The sequence below is a fragment of the Colius striatus genome, chromosome 17, assembly GCF_028858725.1.
Source record: "Colius striatus isolate bColStr4 chromosome 17, bColStr4.1.hap1, whole genome shotgun sequence".
In the NCBI taxonomy this organism is placed as follows: domain Eukaryota; kingdom Metazoa; phylum Chordata; class Aves; order Coliiformes; family Coliidae; genus Colius; species Colius striatus.
Window position 1 is genome coordinate 913,017 of NC_084775.1, and position 23,548 is coordinate 936,564.

The following is a 23,548-nucleotide window of genomic DNA, read 5'->3' on the forward strand; positions in this document are numbered from 1 at the left end:
CTGTGATAGTGCTTAAAAATAAGTAATCGAGAGGGAACAGGAGTACTGCTGGACCCCAAAAATGCCCAAATTAGGAATACCGGGACATCCGATCTACAGCAAATGCAGAGGAATACGGACCAAATTGGGAATATCAGGACATCCCATCTACAGCAAATGCAGAGGAAAAAGAACTTTAAATCCTAAGGATGACCAATGAAGATCTCCGACGTAAAAGCTGGACATTTCGGAACCCAATCATGGACTATGTTCAGGCGTGTGGACAGCATTGAAATCTTATATAAGGCGGGAAATAGAAGGCCAAAGTGTGCCGTGGCGGAACTACTGTGTTTCCCCGGTCACCCAGCGCTGTTTTGCTCATTTGCCGCTTGCTAAATGTCTTTATTTTATGTTAAACATTAATTAATAAATTCCTTTATAGAAGAAAACAGATGTGACAACTTTTTCGTCCGTAACAGATGTAGATTCAGAATCTCTCAGCTGTCTGCCACTGGTCCCCCCTGCTCTGCTGGCTCCAACTAATGATAATTTGGCTTATGTGTTTGTTTTAACAATAGGTTCTTAATTCTCTTATTGACAAATCCAAAATGTCATACAAAGAGAAATGGATAATCTGAAGGGCAATGTATTTGTCAGCATCCGTTTCCGTTCCCAAGCACCAATAAACTGATGAACCTAACAGTTTGCTACACTGTCTCCTTCTCCTCACACCTTCCGCTGCCCGGGCCACTTTTCCCACCTTTCCCCTTCATTCTCGCGATGGGCGATGCCAGCCGCCAGCTCTTCCCTCCGAGCGGCGATAACGCTGGCGCCCGGCCTGCCGTTCCCTGGGACCGCCCTTCGCCCCGGCACACCAGCGGGCCCCGGGCCTTCCGGGCCCGGCTCACAGGAGCCACGGGGCGCTGGTACCCCCGAGGGGCGCTCGGGCTTGCGGGAAGAGGGGCTCGTTATCTCGGAGGAAACTAACGCCTCAGCCCCAGCCCCAGACTGGGGAGCCCAGCCTGGCCGGCGGTAACGGCCGCTGTGCCATGTCGGGCGAGGGGCGGCTGGGCCACGGCAATGGCGGTGGCGGTGGCGGCGACAGTGCTGATGGCGGCGGTGCGGGGCAGGCCGGGCCGGCGGCCTCTCCGCCACATCCTGCCCTCGGCGGCTCGGCGCGGCCTCGGCGCTCCTCTCGGAGGCCCCCTCCCCGCCTCTCCCGGCCCTTCTCCGGCCCCGGGGCTCAGCTCCAGTCAGCGCCCAGCAGCCAGGCGCCGCGTTGTAGCCCCGCCTTTCCCATTGATGGCGGCAGCCGCCGGGCCGCCTCCCTCCGGCCCGCTCCCCCCAGCGGGGAGGCGCCACGGCGCGGAGTGACAGCGGCGGCTGCGGCGCACCGGGCGGGCGGGCGAGCGGGCGGCGGTGCGTGGGCCGGCCGGCCGCCCTCCTCCGCGGCCGCTCCTCGGCGAGGAGCCGGGCCCTCCGCGGCCCCCTGCCCCGGCCCGGACAGCGGAGTCGCCGCCGCTATGAAGCCGTGCGAGGAGGAGGAGGAGGAGGTGGGGGCGGTGGCCGGCGGCGGGGACCCCTGGAAGGAGTGCGCGGAGGCGGCGGTGCAGCTGGCGCTCCGCGCCGGACAGGTGAGAGGATCGCTCCCCGCCCGCGCCGCGGAGCGCTGCCCGGCGGCGGGACAGGGGCGCGGAGAGGCTGGGGGTGCGGAGCAGGCTGCCCTGCGGCTGGAGCATCCTTCTCCCAGGCGGCCGTACCGGCTGCGCTTCGAAATGAAAGAAAGAATTGTGCTAGAGGCGGGCGGTTTGAGGAAGCGCCGTGTGGGCATTAGGCTGGTGGGGCAGAGCTGGCGGGTAGGTGGCAAGCAGGCCAGGCCCCCGCTGCCGGAGACCCCGGCCGTCCCCTTCGGCCACCCCCTTCGGCCGCCCCCTTCGGCCGCGGGGGTCACGTCCAGCTAAGGACGAGGAGCCCCTTCAAGTGAAGGCTGGTTTATTTTGTAACTGGAAGTATTCTGATTTCACTTCAATAATACGGTGGAAAGAACTGTCAGCGTGAAGGTGGTTTTAGTAACTTTTTCAAATGTACACCGAGCGTTTATTCGGTTACTGTCACGTTTTGAAGTGTGTGGTGATGTTAAGGTTGAATTTGTGTATAACTGAAGCTTTACGCTGTGGTGCCTTTATCCAGAATGTTGTGTATGTGCACGTTCCAGGACCAGCATTTAGTTTTGAGCAGCTCGTGCAGAGAAAAAATGCCCGTGTCAGGGAGGCTTTTTCTTCTTCTTTTACATACCGGTGTCTTCAGAGTAACTGAATTTCACTTGCTGGGGATAAATCGGCAGTGGCCTTGCAAAGATCTCCGTTAGCTTAGTTAAGATCCGTGTTTTGACACAGCAGAAGGTTGGTCATCTCAGGAGACATCCTGGCCGCACTGTGCGCAGCAGCAAAAATTGCACCAACTCTACCAGAGCCAAGAAATGGGATCAGCAGATTGTTCAGATGAGAAACTGAGTAAAACACAAACCTCAGCAACATGTATTTCTCTTCTGCTTCCATCTGCTCTATTTTGAAACTCACGTTGTATCTGTACACTATGATTTAAGAGCCTCCCTTTTCTATCTTGAGTTTAGGACCTGTAACTTTTCCTTAATGTGTGTTATTAAATGTATTTTCTCCTTAGTAGAAAGACACACACAAAGATGGAACAGAATGCCAGAGGAGAGGAGACTTGTTTTAGTAATACAAGGGAATAAGTGGATAATCCAAATTGGGATGACAGGTCATGCTCTCACAGGCTCTCCAAACAGCAGTGTCTCCAGCATACTCATTCTGCCAGCCATTTCACAGGAGAAACTCATGACTTGCTCACAGCCATAACCATCTCCAGACATTTAAATTGCCTAGAAGACCACAGCTGAGTACCTCTTCCTGGAAGATATAAACATGCCAGAAAATTCATCCTGGTATCTTTTTAGCTCACAATTTGCCATCGCTACAGTGCAACTGGCAGGAAATGCCCAATTCATCGGCAGCCCAAATTTAAACCAGTCAAAGATATTGTTTAAGTAGGACTTTGGAACTGTGTCGGGTCTTTATTAACTTTGTAACGTTAAGGTATGTTTTTAGTTCCAAAACCCATCAGAGATTCTTGTGGAGGAAAAGGTGCAAATAGGGCTGTATCTTTTATTTAAGTGTCAATCCACTTCTAGCTGTCCCCAAAAGAGTCTAGAGACAAGAACACAAAATGCAGTGTGATATAGGTTTGGTAGGACTGGATTTTTGTTGAAAATTGACTGATCAAATGGGTCACCAAAAATAGTCGATTCCGCTGGTCATGTTCATCTTGTTCTTCTGCTTCTCTTCCCACCCCTCAGAGCTCTCCACTTTTGCCTCCATTGCTAGAAGTCTGCTTGCACTCTTTCTCCCCAGATCTGCCTCCTGTTTCCATGCCTGCTTGAAATGTCACCACTTTAGCCTTGCTTTTAAGGCCCTCCATTTTTCAGGACCATGGCAGGTTAGGAAGGCTTGGAATCATTAGAAAGTTTCTAAAAGAGACTTGGTGCAGGGGCCAACCTAAAGAAAGGCATGCAGGTCAAGATTTTGAATTTTTAGGGAAATGTAGACGGTAATACAATTTCCTGGTGTCCCCTTTTGTCCCCAAACGTGACTGTTTGGTTTACATTTCATGAGTTGGAGTAAAATGTATCTTCGTTCCAATGGATCGACATCTATGCTTTGGTATAGTTTCTTCTAAACTTCAAAGGCCATTAAAGAAGTGATTGCTTGAATATTTGTCAAAAGTTGTGTTGCTGGAATAACTTCTATTCCCAGGTTAAAACTGTGACATTCTCGCCCATCCTCTTACTTAGTTTCATTATTTTTATGAATGATCACAGACTCTCATTTAATACGTATGGCTTTTTCATAATGAGAGTGGCCATGGTTTTGTAACCTTGGTAATTGACCTGCATGAAAATGATGCAAAACCTGCTCTGTGAGGCCACATGTAATTGCACTTTTTGAAACCATTCTTCTGCAAGGTCTTCTATGAGTATGCTCTGCTTGCTGTATTCATGAGACTGTGCTTGTTGGTTTAGTATGACTTTTTGCTTAAAAAAAAACAGCATCCTTGATGCTGTTGAGAGCACTGAGTAATATTTGCAGAGTTCTCTGAGATTACAGTCAGAGAAACTTCACCAAAATGAGTGATGTACATATGGGTGAAAAAAAGGGTAAGAAACTCAGACTGGAAGCCATCACATTCAGTCCACACTAAGTACTTTTTGACTCTTTTTTTCAGAGGATATTTTTGTGAGGCATAAGAGACCTCACAGAATCCCACTGAAAAAAAAGGCATATCCGCTGATTCTAAAAAGCCAAAGTCTTTTTCCCCCATATTTGCACCCAAGGGATATTGTTAGGCTGTTGTCTATGGAACACAGACAGTTTTTTTTAACAAACTGGATTGATATTTCCTAAATTGTTTGCAGATAGTTATCCTTTTTATCTAGATGTTTAATTATGTGTTTGGGCAAATATTTCAGGACAATGTTGCAGGCAAGTAAAACCAACTTGGAATTCCCAGGATAAGGTGAGATAAAATACTTACCACAAGGACCTCACTGGAGGTGGCTGTCCTGGCAGGTACTGGGGGAGAAGGCGTCTTTTCCCTCTGTCCTCTTCATTCTCCTTTGTGTGAATTAGTTTCACAAAGGTGTTAGGAAAGGAGAAGTCCAGGACCATGACTGCACTGTGCCCTGCTCCGTGGGAAATGAAGAAGGGAGAAGGACAACTTCGCTCTTGCTCTGTGATGTGGTCTTCGTGCATGTACTGCTTGATGTAAATGCCCATCACTTTGCATAACACCCCCCCCACCAAATGCTCCCAGACAGGGTATTAGGATAAGATCTAGGCAATTCTTTGTTAGAGGGAAGGCAGCATGGGATAAGTGTTAAGTGGCTCTGCTGTAAATAACCACACTCCCAAAAACCAGCTGCTTAGAAATTGTTGTAAAATTTCCAGTCTAGATACAACCTATAATAGAGTATAAAAGACATTTACAGACAAAATACAGCATCTTGGTTGCCAGTTTTGTTGTACAATAGTGATAAGGAACAATCAGCAGTTTTCATTTCATCAACCTGTAGTTCTTCACCTGTAGATCTTGCACTTACCTATTGTCTGTTAGAAAGAGAGAAGCTTTTCTGGAGCTTCACGCCCAGCTGGGAAGACCAGGCAATTGCAGTAGGTGTCTTCAAACCTTGTTGTAAGGCTTCTGCAAGGAAAGGAGCTGAGTGATGTTGTTGGAGTAGTCTGAGGCCCCGGGCTGTAATACTCTGTAGGTAGATGATTTTTAGGGATTATTCAACATAAGCTGAATTCTGGACTACTCTGAGCTATTTGATGAATTTGTGAAGAATAAAGCTGTTTCCCCAATGATGCAGGGAATGTGGTCTTTGTGGGGGACACTAGCTTGGATTGCATACCTATACAAGCTGATGCAAATGCATATGAGTCCCTTTTGTCAGACCCTTCCTAGAATGCAGAGAATTATCAGGGATGAATCCATCCCATGGCACCACCACAGGTGAGCTGATGCAGATGGTGCCCATATGTAGCTGATGACCTCAGCATAGCATTGTGACTTCCCTTCTTCTGCTCTTCCCTTGACACATCAGTTACACAAGAGGCAGGGAGAAGCAGCACATCGTAGGACTGGGTAATGTGTGTCACAGCCCCTCAGCACAGGTCTGCAGAGGAAGAGAGAGGTGAGAAGGCCATCAGACACTGCTTCTGATCAGTCACACCCTTGCATAAGTCGCACCTCCAAAGTGACTGGAGCTTCAGGCTGGCACGTGCAGATCAACAGAGAAACAGAGTTAAAAATGGTCAGGAGCAATTGGAGAAAGGGTCAGAAATGAAAAATAATAAATTCAGTGCTGAGAGGTGCAAAGGATTGTGTTAAAAAGGGAGAGATCAAGTGCTGGATCACAGGGTGAAGAGCAACTGACTGCAGAGAACAACCACAGCAGAGAGCTTGCACCTCTCTTGTTTTTGCAGCAAGGCTCAGGTGTGATCTCACTCCCTCGTTGAGCACATACTGATTTAAATGGCTACAAAAATCTCCTTAATCTTATATTAAAACTGAGTAGAAGTCAAAACCATGGCACTGCTAAGAAGTTGTTGAAATCTTCTCTATTAAAAGGAGCATATTCCTCATCTATTTCACTATGCAGAGTTCTGAGCCCTGTTCTAAGCAGGGCATTTACTTGTGTACAGGCAGTATAAAAGTAAAGAACAATTAAATTGTAACAGAGTAGCATTTTTTTAGAATACACAACCAAGATGGCTGTATTGTTTTGAATTTTACTTTGTACTGAAGAGGAGCTCGAGGGCATTCCTAGAGTTGTGCTTTTATGCTCCTACAGCAAAACCTTCAAGAAAACCATGGAGGGCATTGAGGGGAGTAAAAGAAGTAAGTGTAGTTAATATTTTTATATACAATAGTGAAGCTCTGCAAGACGTCAAGCTGAAAAGTTTTAACCTGCCTTCACAAGCTCAGTAAATAGGCATAACTAGTGTTTTGAATACCTTCATTAGACACCTTCTGTACTAAAGCAACAGTTGGCCATATCCATTACTTGGCAGAACAATCAGCACACTCTTCAAACACAGTATTTTCTACTATGAAAACCAAGAGGCGAGACTGAAATTTGGGAGTTGCTGGTTCCCCTTCCCATGCAGCACAACTGTTTTCTTTGGTCATCAAGCATTTCTCAACACTTTAAAACTACTTTGATATTTGGAATAGTAGTGGATAGTGGAAAATTAGTTAAACAATTGAAATATTTGAAAGTTTTGGAAGGGACTTGGAATATTGGTCTTGTTGCTGCCAGTTTTAGTTAATATAATTCTGTACAAATAAGAGGTGTTTAATGTTTGGGAGTTTTTTTTGTTTTCCTAATTTCAAATAGTTTATCGTTTTCACTGGTTATAAAAATAAGTCAGCTCCATTTGCATCCTGCCTTCTTATTTTAATGAAAGAACAGAAAAAAACCAGAAATAAGATGGGAAAACTAGAAGAAAGCTTTTAACTGTTTTCCCATATGTGCATTTGCAGTTGATGTGGTTTAGTTCTGAGTTTATAACAGCTAAATCCTTAAAAAACATGTCAAAGACTTTTCTAGAAGAGTCCAGGGTTAGATCACTGGTTCCATACCTAGGGAAAAGTCTTAAGTTTTTTGTTTTATTAAAGACATAGAAATTCTTTGGGAATTAGTGGGTGGTCAGCTCTTGAAGTTCCAAAAACCCATATACTCGAGATAAAATAAACAAGTGGGGTTTGCCTTATTGCATGTCTTTTAAAGTAAGAGAGCAGTGGGGTATTGACCCTGTAAATTAAAGAAAAGAAAAGAAGCAGAGGGAGTTTCCATGAAAAATTCCTGAGTGTTAAGGCTCTTTCTTATCTTACATGTATTTTTTGTAATTTCCTAATTGGCTACAACTGCCATCATCCTTTTATTCTCTTAGTTGCGTTCCGTTCCTCAGTCCCTTTCTGAACTGTCAAGAGTGGTTCTCACAGAATGATTCAAAATGGTGTGTTTCCAAAGACTACTCATTAGCTCAGAAGGACTTTTTTAAAAAGTCAGAAGAATGAGAACACACTCTGGTAGAATTAGGCTTACAATTGTTTTTTCAGGATTAGGTATAATTTTTCAGTAAATATATTATTTTAGTGTGCACTGGATGAATGGCCAACAACTATGGTCTGTGAACTTCTGTTTCAGATTATTAGGAAAGCTCTAACAGAGGAAAAACAAGTGTCCACAAAGACATCTGCTGCAGATCTTGTAACAGAAACTGATCATTTTGTGGCAAGTTGAATTATTTCTGTTCTGAAAGAGAAATTTCCTTCCCACAGGTGAGTGCCTATGGGATGATTTTTTTTTCCTTTAAGAGCTAAATATCTGACTGGCACTTCAAGGGAATTTTAAAAGTATCTATTTCTCATGTATATTAACCTATTGCTGTTGGACATTTTCACAGGACTCCTTTGTTTAAGAAGTATTACTTCCCTATACGTAGTACTTTATATTTTATTATCTTTATGTTTCTTAAGATATATATTGAATAGTCGTGTTTCCCCTCTAGGGGTATCATGTACAAAGGTTCCATGTGGATCTCCACTGATCAGTCCTCTAGTGTATAAGAATTCTTCCCAGGATATCTATTAAAATATAGTTGAAATTAATGATAGCAAATGTCCTGTCCTACAGACCTTTCTTCTGCTTTCTTTTGCCATGATAGGTAAGCATTTGCCAAATCAGGACAAGTACCGTATTTAATCACATCCACCCTGTGTTGTATGGAGTCCTAAAATGAGTGAGGAGCAGAGTTGTTTATCGTCATCATTTGATGCATGTACATGAAGAGATTATAAATTAGTATATGGGGTGTCAACCCAAGGTTTTAAAAAGAGATCAAATTATTGGCTTCTCTTGAATTATTATGGTCAATTTGAAAAATAACCATTCCTAGCACCTGTGCAGAATAGAGAGAGATTCTATGAGTTGTCTGGGTTTGGTTTGATGCAGAGGGTCTGCATCAAACATTTGACTTCAGTCTACATGGATAAAATGAATCTTCCTGCAGAGCCAGTGCAGAGCCTGTGTATCCTTTAAATGCTGTATGACTTCTTTCTAACTGTGTGCATCTCTGACAGAGATGAGCCTTACACTCCAGCACTGTGCAGAAATCAACAAAGATGAAAATCTGGAGGGCTCAGCTACTAATCTGGTTATCGACAATGCTGCTAGGAAAAAAAAACCCAACACCCCACCATAAGAAGGAACAGAAAAAACATTGTATACTAAATATGGCTTTCTAAATACGTGTTGTGTGTGATCACATCCTGAAGCAGTACTGTGCAGCACAATGTGTGGTTCTTGGCCACCATTCTCAAGAGAGTGCCAGGCTTTACGAGCCTATTATTTGTGTAATATTCCTTCGACTATTGCTGCCTGTGCTCCTTTCTCATCTCCACTCCTGTGTTGTGGGGTTTTTTTGCCTTGAACAGTCTGCCAGAGAACATAAAACATACACATAAAATAAGATTCATCAGAAGTGCTTAATTGAACTCAGAATGGGAACAAAAGTTTTAAGGTCAGTGTAAGACCTAGAAACTGAAGAATCCCTGACTTTATTAACTCTGTACAGTTAGCTTCTGACTTTATAGGCAAATGAAGGAATTGCTATTTCTTCAGTATTTTGCTGATGTTGGTTATTGGGTTTGGTTAGAGTTTGTTCAGACAGTAAATGCATTTATGTTAAACAATTGATTAAACTAGATTTAACTAGACTAGATTAAAACATTTGCAATGAGGAGTCCACAGTAGCAATCAAGGTTTAAATTCAAGTAAAACAAAAACTTCAAAAGATCGTGCACACTTTGTTTAGTCTGTTACTTAATCTTGCTGTTGGAAGCATTCTGCTACTTCTTCTCTCTTGATTCTTATGTTCTCTGAATCAACAAATGTACCTTAAGAGGAACATTAAAAAGTAAAAAAAAATTACAATACATTAAAAATTTAAAAGGGTTCTCATGAGAATCTGTGCCATTTGCACTGTGACAGTGATGAGTCTTGAGATATTGGAAGTGTACCCAGAAGTAAAGAGAAGTATTAGGAAAACACGTGGAAAAGAGAATTCTGTCCCACGTTTCATTCTTCTTCTCTCCACTTGGTTCAGTGATATGTATCATCCTCATTCACACTTCATCCAAGTTTTCATCTCTCACCACCCTTTGGTACTCTGACATCCTTCAAGTGAGTTTTTTCAAAAGGGGATTTTTCCGATAGATCTTTGAATTGTGGATAGGCACAGCCTGAAAGGCTGTATTGTTACACAAGTTGTCATCTTCAGTTTTAATTGTGGCCTTAATCCTGTAGACATTACAACCACGACACAGTCATTATAGAGAGTGACATCCAGCACTAGCTTCCTGGCCTTCTGCTCTCAGGCCTCCATACGGGGATAGGTGAGGGGACAGCCCTGGCTTGAACCTCCTGCATTCTACTGGATGACACCCTTGCTGCAGGTTTCAGCACTTACTATGCTACAGGTTTCCCTGCTGTTCCAACAATGAGTTTCAGAGTGGCACCATGGTAAGAACAGATGTATGATGAGAGTTGGCTAAAATCACTGGACTCATTTTCAGTGGGAGAAAACTTTAATCCAGATTTAAGGAGAGCTCATAGGCTGTCAAATTAACTACTGTGATAACATGGCTATACCTCCTGCTTCTCAAGCTGTTCATAAAATTTTGTCTCCAGTATTTCAAGCCAAGTGTTTTGCTTAGTTTGCATATTTTTACAGGACAGGAAGCCATAGAACAACACATCTCACGTTGACCTTGAGCAACTGTCACAGTTCCTAGTGTTGTATAACAGCAAGGGGCTTACTTTAAACTGTTAGCCCAAATTTCATTAAATGTGTAGCTAATTTATCCTGCATCCATTTTGGAAAAAATATTCTTGGACATCAAGACTGTATCAATGGCACTGCTGTTCCTCAGCTTCATGTTAGCATTTCTGTATGTGAGGACTGCAGCGTCACATCCCAGTGCAGGAAAAGGTGAGAAACAGACTTACAATACTTGAGAGCAAAACAACTCACACAGAAGTAGTCTTGTCTTTAAAGAGGTTACCATTTCATCTGTCTTGAACTGGCAAGGAAACAGCTACAGTTCAGGCTTTGGCTGTGGGGGTTGGCAGAGGGTTGAAGCAGAAGCATAATTTATGGAGAAGGTGGACAGTCTGAGAATGTGCTCCATCTGCAAGAAGATGAGCTTCCTCTGCAGCCAGTAGCACAGCCAAAGTGTGTGGTTGGGTTTATATGCTAATTACAAGATTTGTAAAAGATTTGTATCATTTGTCAAAATTATACAGCACCATGACAAAATAATGAAATATTTACAGCAAACAGTCTGCAAAATGTTACGTTTGAAAGAATTCCAAACGCTTGTTCTAGTCTTTCTCATTTCTCAGTTCCACACCAAGACTTTTCCTTCAGCTTTAATAGAGATGAAAATCCTAGTAAACATTTCCTTCTTCCCTCTTCATACCAACTAGGGGCCTATAATGCCATCAAAACAGTACTTTTTTTACTCAGGGAAAGCATTTGGAAAGTTCACAAAGTCTCCTCCTGTGTTGTCTGCGGAACATTTTAAGCTCACAATTGCAAGTGCTATGTGGCATCATGCAGCACTTGTTGAGAGCACAAGAAAAAATAGCTGCTACTCTAGCCCTGGGCAAGCAGCTATTTTATTTTATTGGGTTTTTTTTTTTCTCTTTGTGTCATCAAGAGGAGTTTTTTCATCTTCAACTGTTTGGAGGAGATTCTGAATACCACTACCAGCTATTTGAATGAGAAACCAAAAGCAAGATTGAGTGCTAGCAGTCTGATTCTGCACCTTCTGTACATGCAGCACTTAATTCAGATCTTTGAGAGTGACAGCTGCACAGCACTTAAAGAAACAGGCCGTGAGCAGTTCATGGGAGAGCAGGGATAATTAAGGTCAGCAGGAAGTGTACCAGAACTGGATGTTCATTTCCCAGGGAAAAAGGAGGGTATCTACTGAAGGAAAAGGATATCTACTGAAAGAAATTTGGACAGAACAACAGAACAGAAGATGAGCTCAGATTTCAATTTGTGCCTTCTGCATCCAAACAACAAAAAACCAATAACTTGTTGATTTTCTCTAGGTCACGGGAAAAAGAAAGTTTAGCTTTGTAAACCTCATTTCTCGAGTCAGTCTACTGTAAAAAATTCAAGTAGGAGTGAGATTGTGGATTTTCTAAGAGTGTGTTATTTCCTAATGACTGAATTTGGCTGCAGAAGAGAAGCAGCTACAGTTTGCAGTTTATATTACTTACTGCAATAGACAGTCCTAACCCATAAAATGACATTCTGCATTAAAAAACTCCTTCTGAAGTTCCAGGGGTGCCAGTTTAGATCCATTGTTGTATTCATTTTCATGACTTTTTTATATTTTGGGAAACATAAATGGAGTCCCTTTTTACCATGCAAAATAGTGTGCTATGAATTTGAGAACTCTCCTTCAAAGTTTCTATGAAAGCTCCTTATTCCGAGAAGAAAAAGCAGTATGTACGTTTATACATATAGATATAGATATAAAAATTAATTAAAATATACAGATATTAAAAATTAAGTATCTCTTCAAAAAGAGAAAGATGGAATTTGTCTTTTCACGTCACATCTCTAAACCACACTTGTTTTACTCCACACCAAATGCAGGTTTATTGCAGAAGAGTCCACTGCTGCTGGTTCAAAATGTGTCCTCACTGACAGTCCGACCTGGATTATTGATCCTGTTGATGGAACGTGCAACTTTGTGCACAGGTAAGTGGACAGTGAACTGGGAAGTACATAAAAGAGCAAAATGTAGCTTCTCACAAAGCCTCTCTTCTTCTTGAAAATGTTTTACCATGGTAGATTTATTCCATTGTCTTGTAAGTAGGTGTCATGCTGTCCTGGTTTCGGCCCATCAGGGAACAAAGACCACGATTAGCCTCAAGTACCGAAGAGGCTGAGAATTGCTCGAGGGCAGGGAGGGCTTAATTGCTGCTTAAGGTTCAGGACAAAACAGACCAGGCTACTTGGTTTGGGGAAGAAAACAGAAAATAATTTAATGCAACATCAACTAAAACATACCCACAAAAACCCAAAACATAACCAAAACGAAACAAAACAACACAGAGGAATACGTCAATGAAGAGTCCAACCAGCCTTTTTAAGAACACCTTCCCGCCACACCTCCCCTCTTCCCGGGCTCAGAGCCCTGATCCCGGGGTTTTTACCTTGCCCCCCACCCTGAACGGTTCGGGGGGGCAGGCAGTGGAGGTCTCAGTCAGTCTGCTCCCAATAGCTTCTGCCGTCTGTCCCTCCTCAGGACGGGTGAACTCCACACCAGTCCTCCCTGCGAGTCCGTGGGGTAACTCACACGCATGGCAGCCCTGCACGGGCTGCTCCGACGTGCACCCATTCCAAAGGCTGCAGCTCCTCTCTGCCTCTCGTGTGGGGCTGCTCTACGGCGTGCAGGCTCTCCAACACGGCCTGGGCCATGGCCGTCTCCCCACACAGTCCCTCGCCCGTCCGGGCTCACTCACATGGAGCTGCTGGTGGCTCTCAGTCCTGCCACGGATCTCCACAGGTTTCAGGGGCACAGCTTGCATTCTCGCCACGGCCTGCAGAAGGGTCTCCGGTCTACTGCTCCTCCTTCCTTCCTCCTCTGGCTGAAGGGTCCGCGTGGTCGCCTCCATCTTGTATCCCTCTTACACCTCCCGACCCGCATTCCAAATTCCCGTCCCCTAAATAGTGATCGCAGAGGCGCCAGATTGGCCCAGCCAGGCCGGAGGTGGGTGTGAACCCAGGAGCCGGGGGAGAGTCCGCAAACTCTTTACCGGGTCTTCACTGCAACCCGCTCCCCCTGTTACTAAGCCAAAAGCTGCTCCTTGCTAAACCAGAACACATGCCTTTATCTTTTTGTAGCTCCCTTAGTGTATCTGAGGGAGTGTGTGTTTGTGCTGGGGAGAGCTCTATACTGTTATCTAAAGGTAAGCTAAAGTTTCTGCTGATTGCTTAATGGCCCACAGCTCTTGACTCACAGCTTGTTTATATATAACCGCACATGAACATGCAGAGGCTTGAGCTGAACTGGAGGAACAAGGCTGTGCTATGATGACATTTGGCCTAACGCCTTATGTGGTTGTTACCTATTCCTTGTAGTGGTGACGTTTTCTCCCTTTCAAATACAAGTGCTTCAGTTTTCCTAAGAAGTACAACCTTTGCACATATGTAAAGTAGAAAAAACAAAGTTGTACATAGATACTGTTTTTAGACTTACAGAATACTGCTCTGCAAAAGTAAATCTAGGGCTCGTTCTCACAGAAGTGCAAAACCTTTAATTCATCATTTAAGTCCTAGAAGTTGTAAATGAATGACTGCTTGTAATACTTCTGCTTAAAATATGTTCTGCCTTGTACTTTGTGATGTAACATAACTGCAGTTTTCATTAAATGAGAACAAAATAACTTGTTGGTGCAATTCCCTAGAATTCAAGGGGAGGTGGAGGGATGTCATGTGCTTTTCTTCAAGTGACATTTTCTCTTACTAGCAATATTTCCTGAGCCTTGCCTTCACAACTCTTTTTAAAACTTGTTTTTAAGAAACGAATTCCTTTCATTGTTTAAAGTGTAATAATTATACTTTAGTCAAAAGGAGCAAATTAAATACATGATGGTGACTGATGAAAGAGAGGGTAGAGGAACTGGTTTCTCCTTACGTTGATGTCAGCAGCAAGGTATCTGTGCAGCTGGATTGCTATCTCTGATGCTTGAACTTGAACAGATTGTGCTCTTTAAAGTGATGACTTGTTATAACAACAGTGATGATTTTATACTGGGTAATTCAATTACACTAAGGCAAAAAGATCACTAAAATATACAACGCGTTTCGTGTAAAAAGCCTGGTATCTTCCTGTGCTTATTTCTTGCCTTCTCCAATAGTAAATTCAGTTTTAACGACACTGACAAAGAGGACAACAAAGGAGAAATAGTACAATGCCAGGAGCATTTTGACACAAGTAAAACCACAGAGCTCCATGTGGGTTTTTTTTGCCTGAGGGAGTTGCATAACGAGTAAGTCAAGAGATTTTTCATTAGTGATGGGTCTTTTCTTATTTTTCACAGATTTCCGACAGTGGCAGTGAGCATTGGATTTGCTGTTAACAAAGAGGTATGAAGTATGTTCTTTAAGATGAGTGTCTGAGATGTGGGTAGAACCCTCAAAATCACATGGGAACTTTCAATAAAATACTTTTAGAAAGAAGCTAGCCACTACTCAGGTTTTTCCACCCTTTTTTAATTCATGTGGTCATACTCTACTAGTCTAAAATGATAGTCCTGCAAAACCTACTTGTGCAAACTGGCAATTGAAAGATAATTCTTACAAATTATTATAAATATTATTATAGGATTTATGTGGGGAAAAAAGAGAGTACTGACGTGGGCAAGGTTTTGTAAGACAAAACCGTGGTGAGTTAAATAATAGTGTTGCCTATTTGTAATTGAAACACATCTCCCAGTGTTCTTATATTAGCATTATTGCTTCTTTCCTACAAGCGGTATCTGTGAAGGCTAACTGCTGCTGTGAGGCAATTCAGAACTGATTTCTGTTAAGACCTCTCTGAACTTATGGGCCTAGTTAATTTAATCTACCTTTATGGTTTTCTTAACATGGAGAATAAGTGTATTTCCCACGAGAGCTTGATTATTGGCGGGGGGGTGGGGGTGTGTTAAGTATCCAGCCTTCATATGTGCCATTTTCAGTCTCCTAGCTATACCCGATCACGCTACTGCCTTTTCTCTGTATGTTGTCAGCTTACAGTTTGATATATACAGAAGAAGGAGCTATTCAAAGGAATGTACCTTTTTCAGACTAATTGCATGATCTCAAATACATGTATAGCTGTAAGTGAAGCCACCAAGAGTTCCATGCAATAACAACATAGTTTTCAGGTGCGCTAGTGCCTGTTACTGGTTTAAACAGCACAATGTTCTGTACTTCTCTAGTTAGACTTTTCAAACATGGAATCTGCAGAGAAACACTTCCATGCTTTTCTGAAGTTTGTTCATTCCCAAAGATCCTTTTAAATACTACATATTATTACCAGACAGCTTTCTCTAATATTTATGTTTTCTAGAACACCATCATGATTTTGATGCTGCATAATTTGGGTTATGTGAACTGAACAAAGCTGAAACAAAAATAAAGAATGATGTTAAATCTCCCTCAGTAAACAAATGGGAAAAGCAGAAAAAAGTATTAAGCTGAAAAGGAGCCAAAGTACACACAGGGGAACTGACCTGAATGTAAGCCTTGAATGGTACTGAAGAAATTCCTGCAAATGTCTTCAGGGAAAGAGTCTATTAATAGTGTCTTCCTCAAAAAAACCCCTTGCCAGATGCAATGTGAATGGTGAATCAAATTCAGAGTACTGTGTCGGCTGTGAAGTGTGTTATGCCTGTAGGCACACATGCTAACTGTAAACTAAAGGATGAGTGCTTCATTAGGGGTTCTTTAACAGCTTGCTTTTGTGTGCGGTATGTTTCAATATGCAAATAGCTAGCAATACTTCATCAACATTTTCATGGAATTATTTTATTGGTAAACCATGTTACAGATCTATCTGTTTGCCTAAGGATAACAGATAACAATAATCACATGTATGTAGTGAAGTTTTCTTTTAATCAATCAAAATGCAGATGAGAACAGACAGAAGCAGACATGTGCCAAAAATGTACATCGTTGTACACAGGAGGTGATAAAAAATTTATCCCAAAACCAGATATCGTGAATTTGAAACACAGTAAATTCAAGCAATTGAACATACAGACTTGTTGTAGTGCCTCAAGCAGACCCTCAAAACTTCCCTGAAATTTGGGAAGTTTAACTATTCACCTGGATTAATTATGAGCTGGATCTCCCTATTTGGAGAGTTGTAATGTCAATGACCCCTAAGATTTTAATCCTTGATTATATAACACCTTTTTTTTCAGTGCTTGAATATCTCATGTTCCACAAAAGCCCGTGCTGGCAGAGACTAAAAACATGTGCTCCCATTTGGGCTGGCTGAGCCACTTTTGAAATGGCCTCACTCCTTTTTGCAGTCAGAGTTCTGGTTTCCAGATGGGCAAGGAACAGTTTTGGCACGTGCCACTTTGTCTTCCTTTCTCTGGACATCCAAATCTAGAACAAAGCAAGGAAGTGGACCTTCTGCCCTTGCAAGTGCTTTGAAATTTGCCTTTGTTTTGAGAGACATAATTTGGTGGTGGCCAGTTTCACTAGTGAAGATGGATCTTCTTTAGTCTCACTTCTTTTGATGTTTTAAGTATATAAAATCACAGTTGCTCTTCTTCTGTGAGGACTGTGGCTTCAGTGAAATAAACCAGCCCTGGAAGAGAGGGTGTGTTTCCCTATGCCCACCACTGGAAGTCAAGCAGCCTTCACCAATGCATGATGTGTTGGAGGTCTAGGCTGTCACGTTACTTCATGCCTTTTGTTTCTAGGAAATGTGACTGTTGGATAACATTGATCTGCGCTATACATTTATTATTCACATGTAATCATTTGAAATCACAGTCCAGGCAAACACTCTTCTTTGTCAATGCCAAATTTTGTAGAGGCCTGGCATGGGAGTCCAGGCATCAGGATGCACCTAAATGAAGGATCCATCTTCCCTTTGATCTTGAATGGTGTTTCTTCTCATGCTTAGGTTCAGGTCAGGCCTTGTATGTGCTTCTGTGGTCAACAGAATTGTTCTTTTCCTCATAAATCTATCCGTATCACCATTAAATCTCTTCTACCAAGCCTCCTTATTTTTCTGGCCTGTACTAATGTAAGGAGTAGCCTGTAAATTTTCTCCTGTACCCTGAATTCGTGAAACCCCACTGATACTTGATCAGCCAGCTCATTTTCCTAAACAGAGACCTCCCTCTTAGTCTCTTCAACTAATTTCTACCTATAGCCTTTATGAAAACTGAAGAGAGCCACTTATCTGTTAGAAATTCATTTTAGAACTCAGAAGAACAACTTAGTCATGACCTAGCTGTGACTGGTGTGGTATGAATGCTTGGTGCATTTCAGCAATGAGGCGTGCTTTAGATATTCTGTAATTATAACTTGGGCCTGTTATGCAAAATTATCTGAGGCAAATTGCTTTCACCATCCAGAGTTTTCACTGATGGCTAAACAATGAATACCCTGCAGCGTGCCTGGATGGGTGTTACTGTATTTGAATTCGATAATTTAAAAAGTGATTGTTAAATCTGTGTTCCTACAGTTATGCTTTGTGATATCTTGTATCTTTCAATCTAATGACGTACCTGTTGCTCACCAACCGTTTACCGCATTGCTAGAATCCATACTCTACTTCTGCAATACTAAATTCATTGTTAGCCTGTTTAATTAAATGATGTCTCCAGCCTAATTTGAGTTTGAAAACCCCCTTGCTACTTCTGCTAAGAATTTTCAACTTAGGCAATTAGCTGTAATAAGCAGGCAGCCGTTCTCTAGCGGAATGAATGCCTCGCCTTTAACCCACAGTAGAGGTGACAGCTGACACTTGGACACAGCTTAGTTACTAAGTAATGAACGGCTAAACCTTTGAGTTTTGTCATGCCTTTAATGCCTCCAAGTTCAGCTGGCACAACAGAAGCAGAGACACTTGGCATTTGATGAACCATCTGCATCTGCATTGGCATACGCTTGTTATAGACTAGCAGTATGCAGATCTCAGAGGTGGACGACTTCAACACCTTGCAAGTCACTGTGGGTCTTTCCTTTGACTGTACACAAGGCTGACATCCTCATCTGCTGTGGGGCAGAATTGCCCTTGCTGAATGCAATACAGAAATAACACTCATATTAGTATTTCTTAATTAAGATACTGGTTTCATTTGTAATAGGTAAGGGTTCTTCTCAGTCATAAGGTGTCGTCAGTCTCTGAAATGTCAGAATGAGGAGGAGCTATTACTGAATGACTGGTGGTTTAGGTAGAAAGTTTCCTTTGCTCTTACTGTATTCCCAAATAGTTTATTAACAAATTTCATTGAAGTTCCCTATTCATGAAATCCTGTTTTCAAATATAATTAGATTAAAATCATTGCTAATCCCTCATTTATTTTATTATGCTGGGTCCCCCGTTTATTTTTAGTTGACCGCTAATGTTAGTACATTTGCCAAAAGCTGACCGGTCAATGAAATCAAATGGTGTGTATAAAGAGAAGGAATGTAAGAAGGCATACTTCTTTTTAATCTTTCTGTTCTGGTTTTAAAAATATCTGTTTAGATCAGACTGTTTGGTATGAGAAATCTGGTCTTGCTTGAATTTTTATGCAAAGCTGTCACTTATCCTATGAAAGAGTTAGAGGTATAAAATTTGGGCATGAAAACTGTTTTATTGTGAAAAGTCCATTAGTGTTGTGTTTAAAAACAAATTTCTAGAATCTGCCTGGAAGCTGTTGAATTACTGGAAGCAACTGCCTACATTGCAGATATCTCGAAGGCCTTAATTTTAACAGAAATTGGTCCAAAACGTGACCCTGCGACTTTGAAATTGTTCCTTGGAAACATTGAGAGATTGCTCAAGGCCCAAGCACACGGGTAAGATATTTTACCATATATGTCTCACATTAGTGACCAAAAGTCATTAAAAGCACTCCCTCCCGCCCCCTGAAAGCAAAACCCAGACAAGTATGTGGCATGTTTTGCAATCTTGACACATAGGTTGAAATCAAAGGCCCTTTCTGCTTTCCATTACCATGTGTCCTTCTCGTGGGGTTTAGGGTCCGTGTGATCGGGAGCTCAACCCTGGCCCTGTGCCATTTGGCGTCCGGTGCTGCAGACGCCTATTACCAGTTTGGGTTACACTGCTGGGACTTGGCAGCAGCCACTGTCATTATTAGAGAGGCAGGTGGCACCGTGATAGACACTTCAGGTGAGTAAAATATCATTGTCTCTGTTGACTTTTGGGTGACCGAGTGGCTATTTTGGGGCAACTTGTGTTAACTCAATACAGTCTTCCTATGGCTCTACCTCATTTCTAGCAGCATCCTGTAGAAATGTCTGTACTCTCCACTAGAGTCTGGCTGATTATTCATGACACAGTGATGGAATTCCAGCCCAGGGTTTCATCACATCAAGATCTTCTGAGTCAAACTCTATTTTGATGACTGAATAATTCCTTTAAAGTATCAGATTTACAGTGAAGAACTAGCCCAGGAGAATGGTAGATGCATTCAGATTCCAAACAGATTTGGGGAGACATCCTCCTGAGAAAGGATGATTCCAGGTTATTATTTTACTCATTTAGACAGTACACATCTCACAGTAATTGTTTACTGGTGACTCCAGATAGGAGTTGCTGAATAAGATTGTCCTTCCCACCCCAAAAAGAGCCACGTATGAAATTGTTTCAGTGTTTCTGAACCTCCTGAATGACAACATGGTTTCTATTTCAGAACACATTGCCTTTTTACATAATGTAAGACAGTTCTCATGAATCCCCTTGTTCTCAGGGGGACCGCTGGATCTGATGTCCTGCCGAGTGATTGCTGCGGGCACCAGAGAGATGGCTGTGTTCACAGCTCAGGAATTACAAACCATTCACTACAGACGGGATGATGAAAACTAAATACTTAGCTATGGAGTCTACTCTCCTAAACTATGTTAACCTTTGCAAGATGGGTGGCTTAAATGGTACGTGATTTCAGCAGGATGCTTTCTGTGGAGATTGTCTGTGTCAAATATTTTTAATAAATTTATTACTATGTGGAAAGGCATAGGGAGATTTTTAAACCTCTAAGAATCTTGTTTCCTTTTGAATATGTATCTCTTTCAGCAGTATCTTTTTTATAAGATAGCATATTTTACTTGTAGTAAATTAGTCTCAAAATGAAGTTATCATTTCATATCTGTGGGGCTGATATTTAGTCTTTTGTAACACGCAGCTAAAAATGGAACTTTATTTTTACAGATGCAGATCTCAGGTAAACGAGCTTTAGGACTGTAGTAAGGACAAGTAGTTGAGAATGTGTGCCTATAATACCCTTGTTCTGTGATACTTAAGAACGCAATAAAAGTGACGTTATTGTTTCCTAACTGTCATAGCTATATATCCATATATATGTATATCATAGAATCATTTTGGTTGGAAAGGTCTTTTAAGATCATGGAGTCCAACCACTAACTTCACACTGACAAGCCCATCACTAAACCACGTCCCTCATCTGCACATCTTTTAAATATCTCCAAGAATGGGAACTCCACCACCTCCCTGGGCAACCTGTTCTGTTGTTTAACTAGCCTGTCAGTGAAGAAGGTTCTCCTAATATCCAATCTAAACCTTCCCTGGTGCAACTTGAGGCCTTTTCCTCTTGTCCTATCACTCATTACTTGGGAGAAGAGACCAACCCCCAGACTTCACTACCACTTCCTTTCAGGTAGTTGTAGAGAGTGATCATGTCTCCTGAGACGCGTTTACTCCAGGCTAAACATCCCGAGCTCCTTCAGCCTCTCCTCATAAGACTTGTACTCCAGACGCTTCACCAGCTTCATTGCCAGCCTCTGGACACACTCCAGCACCTCCATGTCCTTCTTGTAGTGAGGGGCCCAGAGCTGAACACAGTAGTTGAGGTGCAGCCTCACCAGTGCTGAGTACAAGGGGACAATCACTGCCCTGGTCCTGCTGACCACACTATTTCTGATACAGGCCAAGGTGCCATTAGCCTTCTTGGCCACCTGGGCATACTGCTGGATCATGTTCAAACAGCTGTCAGTCAACACTTACGTACATCCATGTATATCTGTGTGTATGTGTGTGTGTATAGATACACACCTATACACGTATATGCATGTATACATATACATATCGGTGTCTTGGATGTTCACAGCAATGTAGAGAATGCTTAGAAGAAAGCTAATATTTGAAGTTATTTTCAGGTAAAGAGCATAGGTTGTTTAGGTGGTTTTGGTGGGGGCTGTCCAAATGGCAAATAACAGAGCTGATCATGAAAAACGTGTCATGATTTTACAAACTGTTCAGGTAGTTCTTGTTTCCCTTCATCCCTCTGCATTGGGATAAACCATACTGTCCTACAGGCCTCTGTAAGATATTTAAACCTTTGAACTCTTACTACCATAGAGTAAGTGTAGTTAAAACCAGGAATATCAACTCCACTGAGTTGTTCACAATATTAATTACAACACGCAATAGTAGGCCAACAGAATAGAGCACAGTATCAAGCAGCTGTTGATTTTGGAGAAACTTGGAGCAGAACAGCAGGATTTGAACAAATTACAGGCAAGTTATTAAAAATATGAGATATGCTTGAAAAAAAGTTGTAAATCACATGCCCTTTCTCACAAAGTCGTAATCACACTTTTTGATTAGAGAAATGTGTAAAATCAGTTACATACATTTCCTAAATACACAGTTGCTGTCCATCCTCGTATCTAGCATTGGTGTTAATTCCCAGTTGATCATTTCTGTTCATATTAATTGTTAAGTTATGAGCACATGGAATATACAAGTGTGTCCAGAAAAGCAGTTGAGATTAAATGACTTCTATATTCTTATTTAAAAAAATAGTTAAAGGGTACTTAATTTTTGCAAGAATGCAAATTAAATAGAGGAATGAGTCAAAAAGTAAGTTGGTTAAAAGTTTTTAACTTTATACACTGCATGTGTACACTTTGTAAACATGTTGAAATATCTGCTTAGAACATACAAACTAAATATTTTTTTAAATAATCTTACATATATTTCTTGCAATGAAAAACGTTTTTTACTGACGATAACATAAAATTCTGTGTGATGCTTTTTTCACAAGAAATATGAAGTATTGACTGTGTGAAGAATGTTTAAATACAACTAAGTGCCGCAAAGTTTTCGGCTCTTGGCCTGAAAAACCAGACTCGAAGTCTGCAACCCAGACACTAAGTCTGAAAAACCCAGGCTCGAAGCCTGAAACACCCAGACTCTAAGTCTGAAACACCCAGGCTCGAAGCCTGAACAACCAGCTCCAAGCCTACTTCATGCGGTGATCAACCCAGGGTCCGATTCTCAGCTGGGTGGGAAGAAATCAGTCCTACTCAATGTGAGTGATAGCAGAAATCCTCTTTTATTGAGAGCAGGCTCTAACTTATATACACAGCAGCTTCAAAGCTAGCTCAGCAACAGCAGCTAATAGATTACATTCTCATGTTCATCCTACTTGCGGTTTCTGCCATAAGCCAGCTCCCTCACATTTTCCCATCTTGTTTTTCCCCCGTAGTTGTTTTCCACCTTGGGCTGTTAGCTCGATAGCTGAAAACAGCCCGACCTTGAGCTGTTAGCTCGATAGCTGAAAACAGCCCGACCTTGAGGGAGCAGAAAGCGGCCTGCTGACTACATGACAGCAACTGCTTTAACCATGGCTCTGACTCTGGTCTTGATTGTGCATTAAATTCATATAACTAGAACTCAGATTGCCTTGCCCCAACAGGTCTAACATTATACCCCGGGATCCATGTCCATGCTCCCTTAACCACTCCTCCACAAATCCCCCGTTTTGTTTTTGCATGATCAAGACAGAGTCAGTCAATGTGTGTACTGCCTTCATAACACAACTATATACTATTCTAAACATTACAAGCAAAAGCAAAATAACCAAAATCCATCTTAACCCTTCTTTGATTAACATAGTCAACCAAGGTGACAACCCCCAAAAGCTGATTGAAGCCAAGTATCAAAAGGGTTATAACCCACCGTAATATTCTTAGCGTGAGCCTTTAAATATGCCAAAGCTTTGTGAATAGATTCACTATGATCAGAAAGATTAAAACAACACATGCCTTCAAAGTCTTGGCATCCGTGCCCTTGTGCCAATAGCAAAAAATCAATAGCTGCACGATCTTGCAATCAGGCATGTGTAAGGCTTTTCTGGTCT

General features: G+C 42.1%; 1 protein-coding gene across 1 annotated transcript; it reads left to right on the forward strand.

Annotated features, from left to right (window-relative positions):
• The first annotated feature begins 1,502 nt into the window (after positions 1-1,502).
• Positions 1,503-20,253, forward strand: LOC133627109 (inositol monophosphatase 2-like). The gene is given in 8 exon segments (XM_062010303.1): positions 1,503-1,613; positions 7,769-7,902; positions 12,297-12,401; positions 14,750-14,795; positions 15,632-15,684; positions 19,065-19,223; positions 19,406-19,557; positions 20,138-20,253. Coding segments are annotated over 8 exon segments (876 nt in total).
• The last annotated feature ends 3,295 nt before the right edge of the window (positions 20,254-23,548 follow it).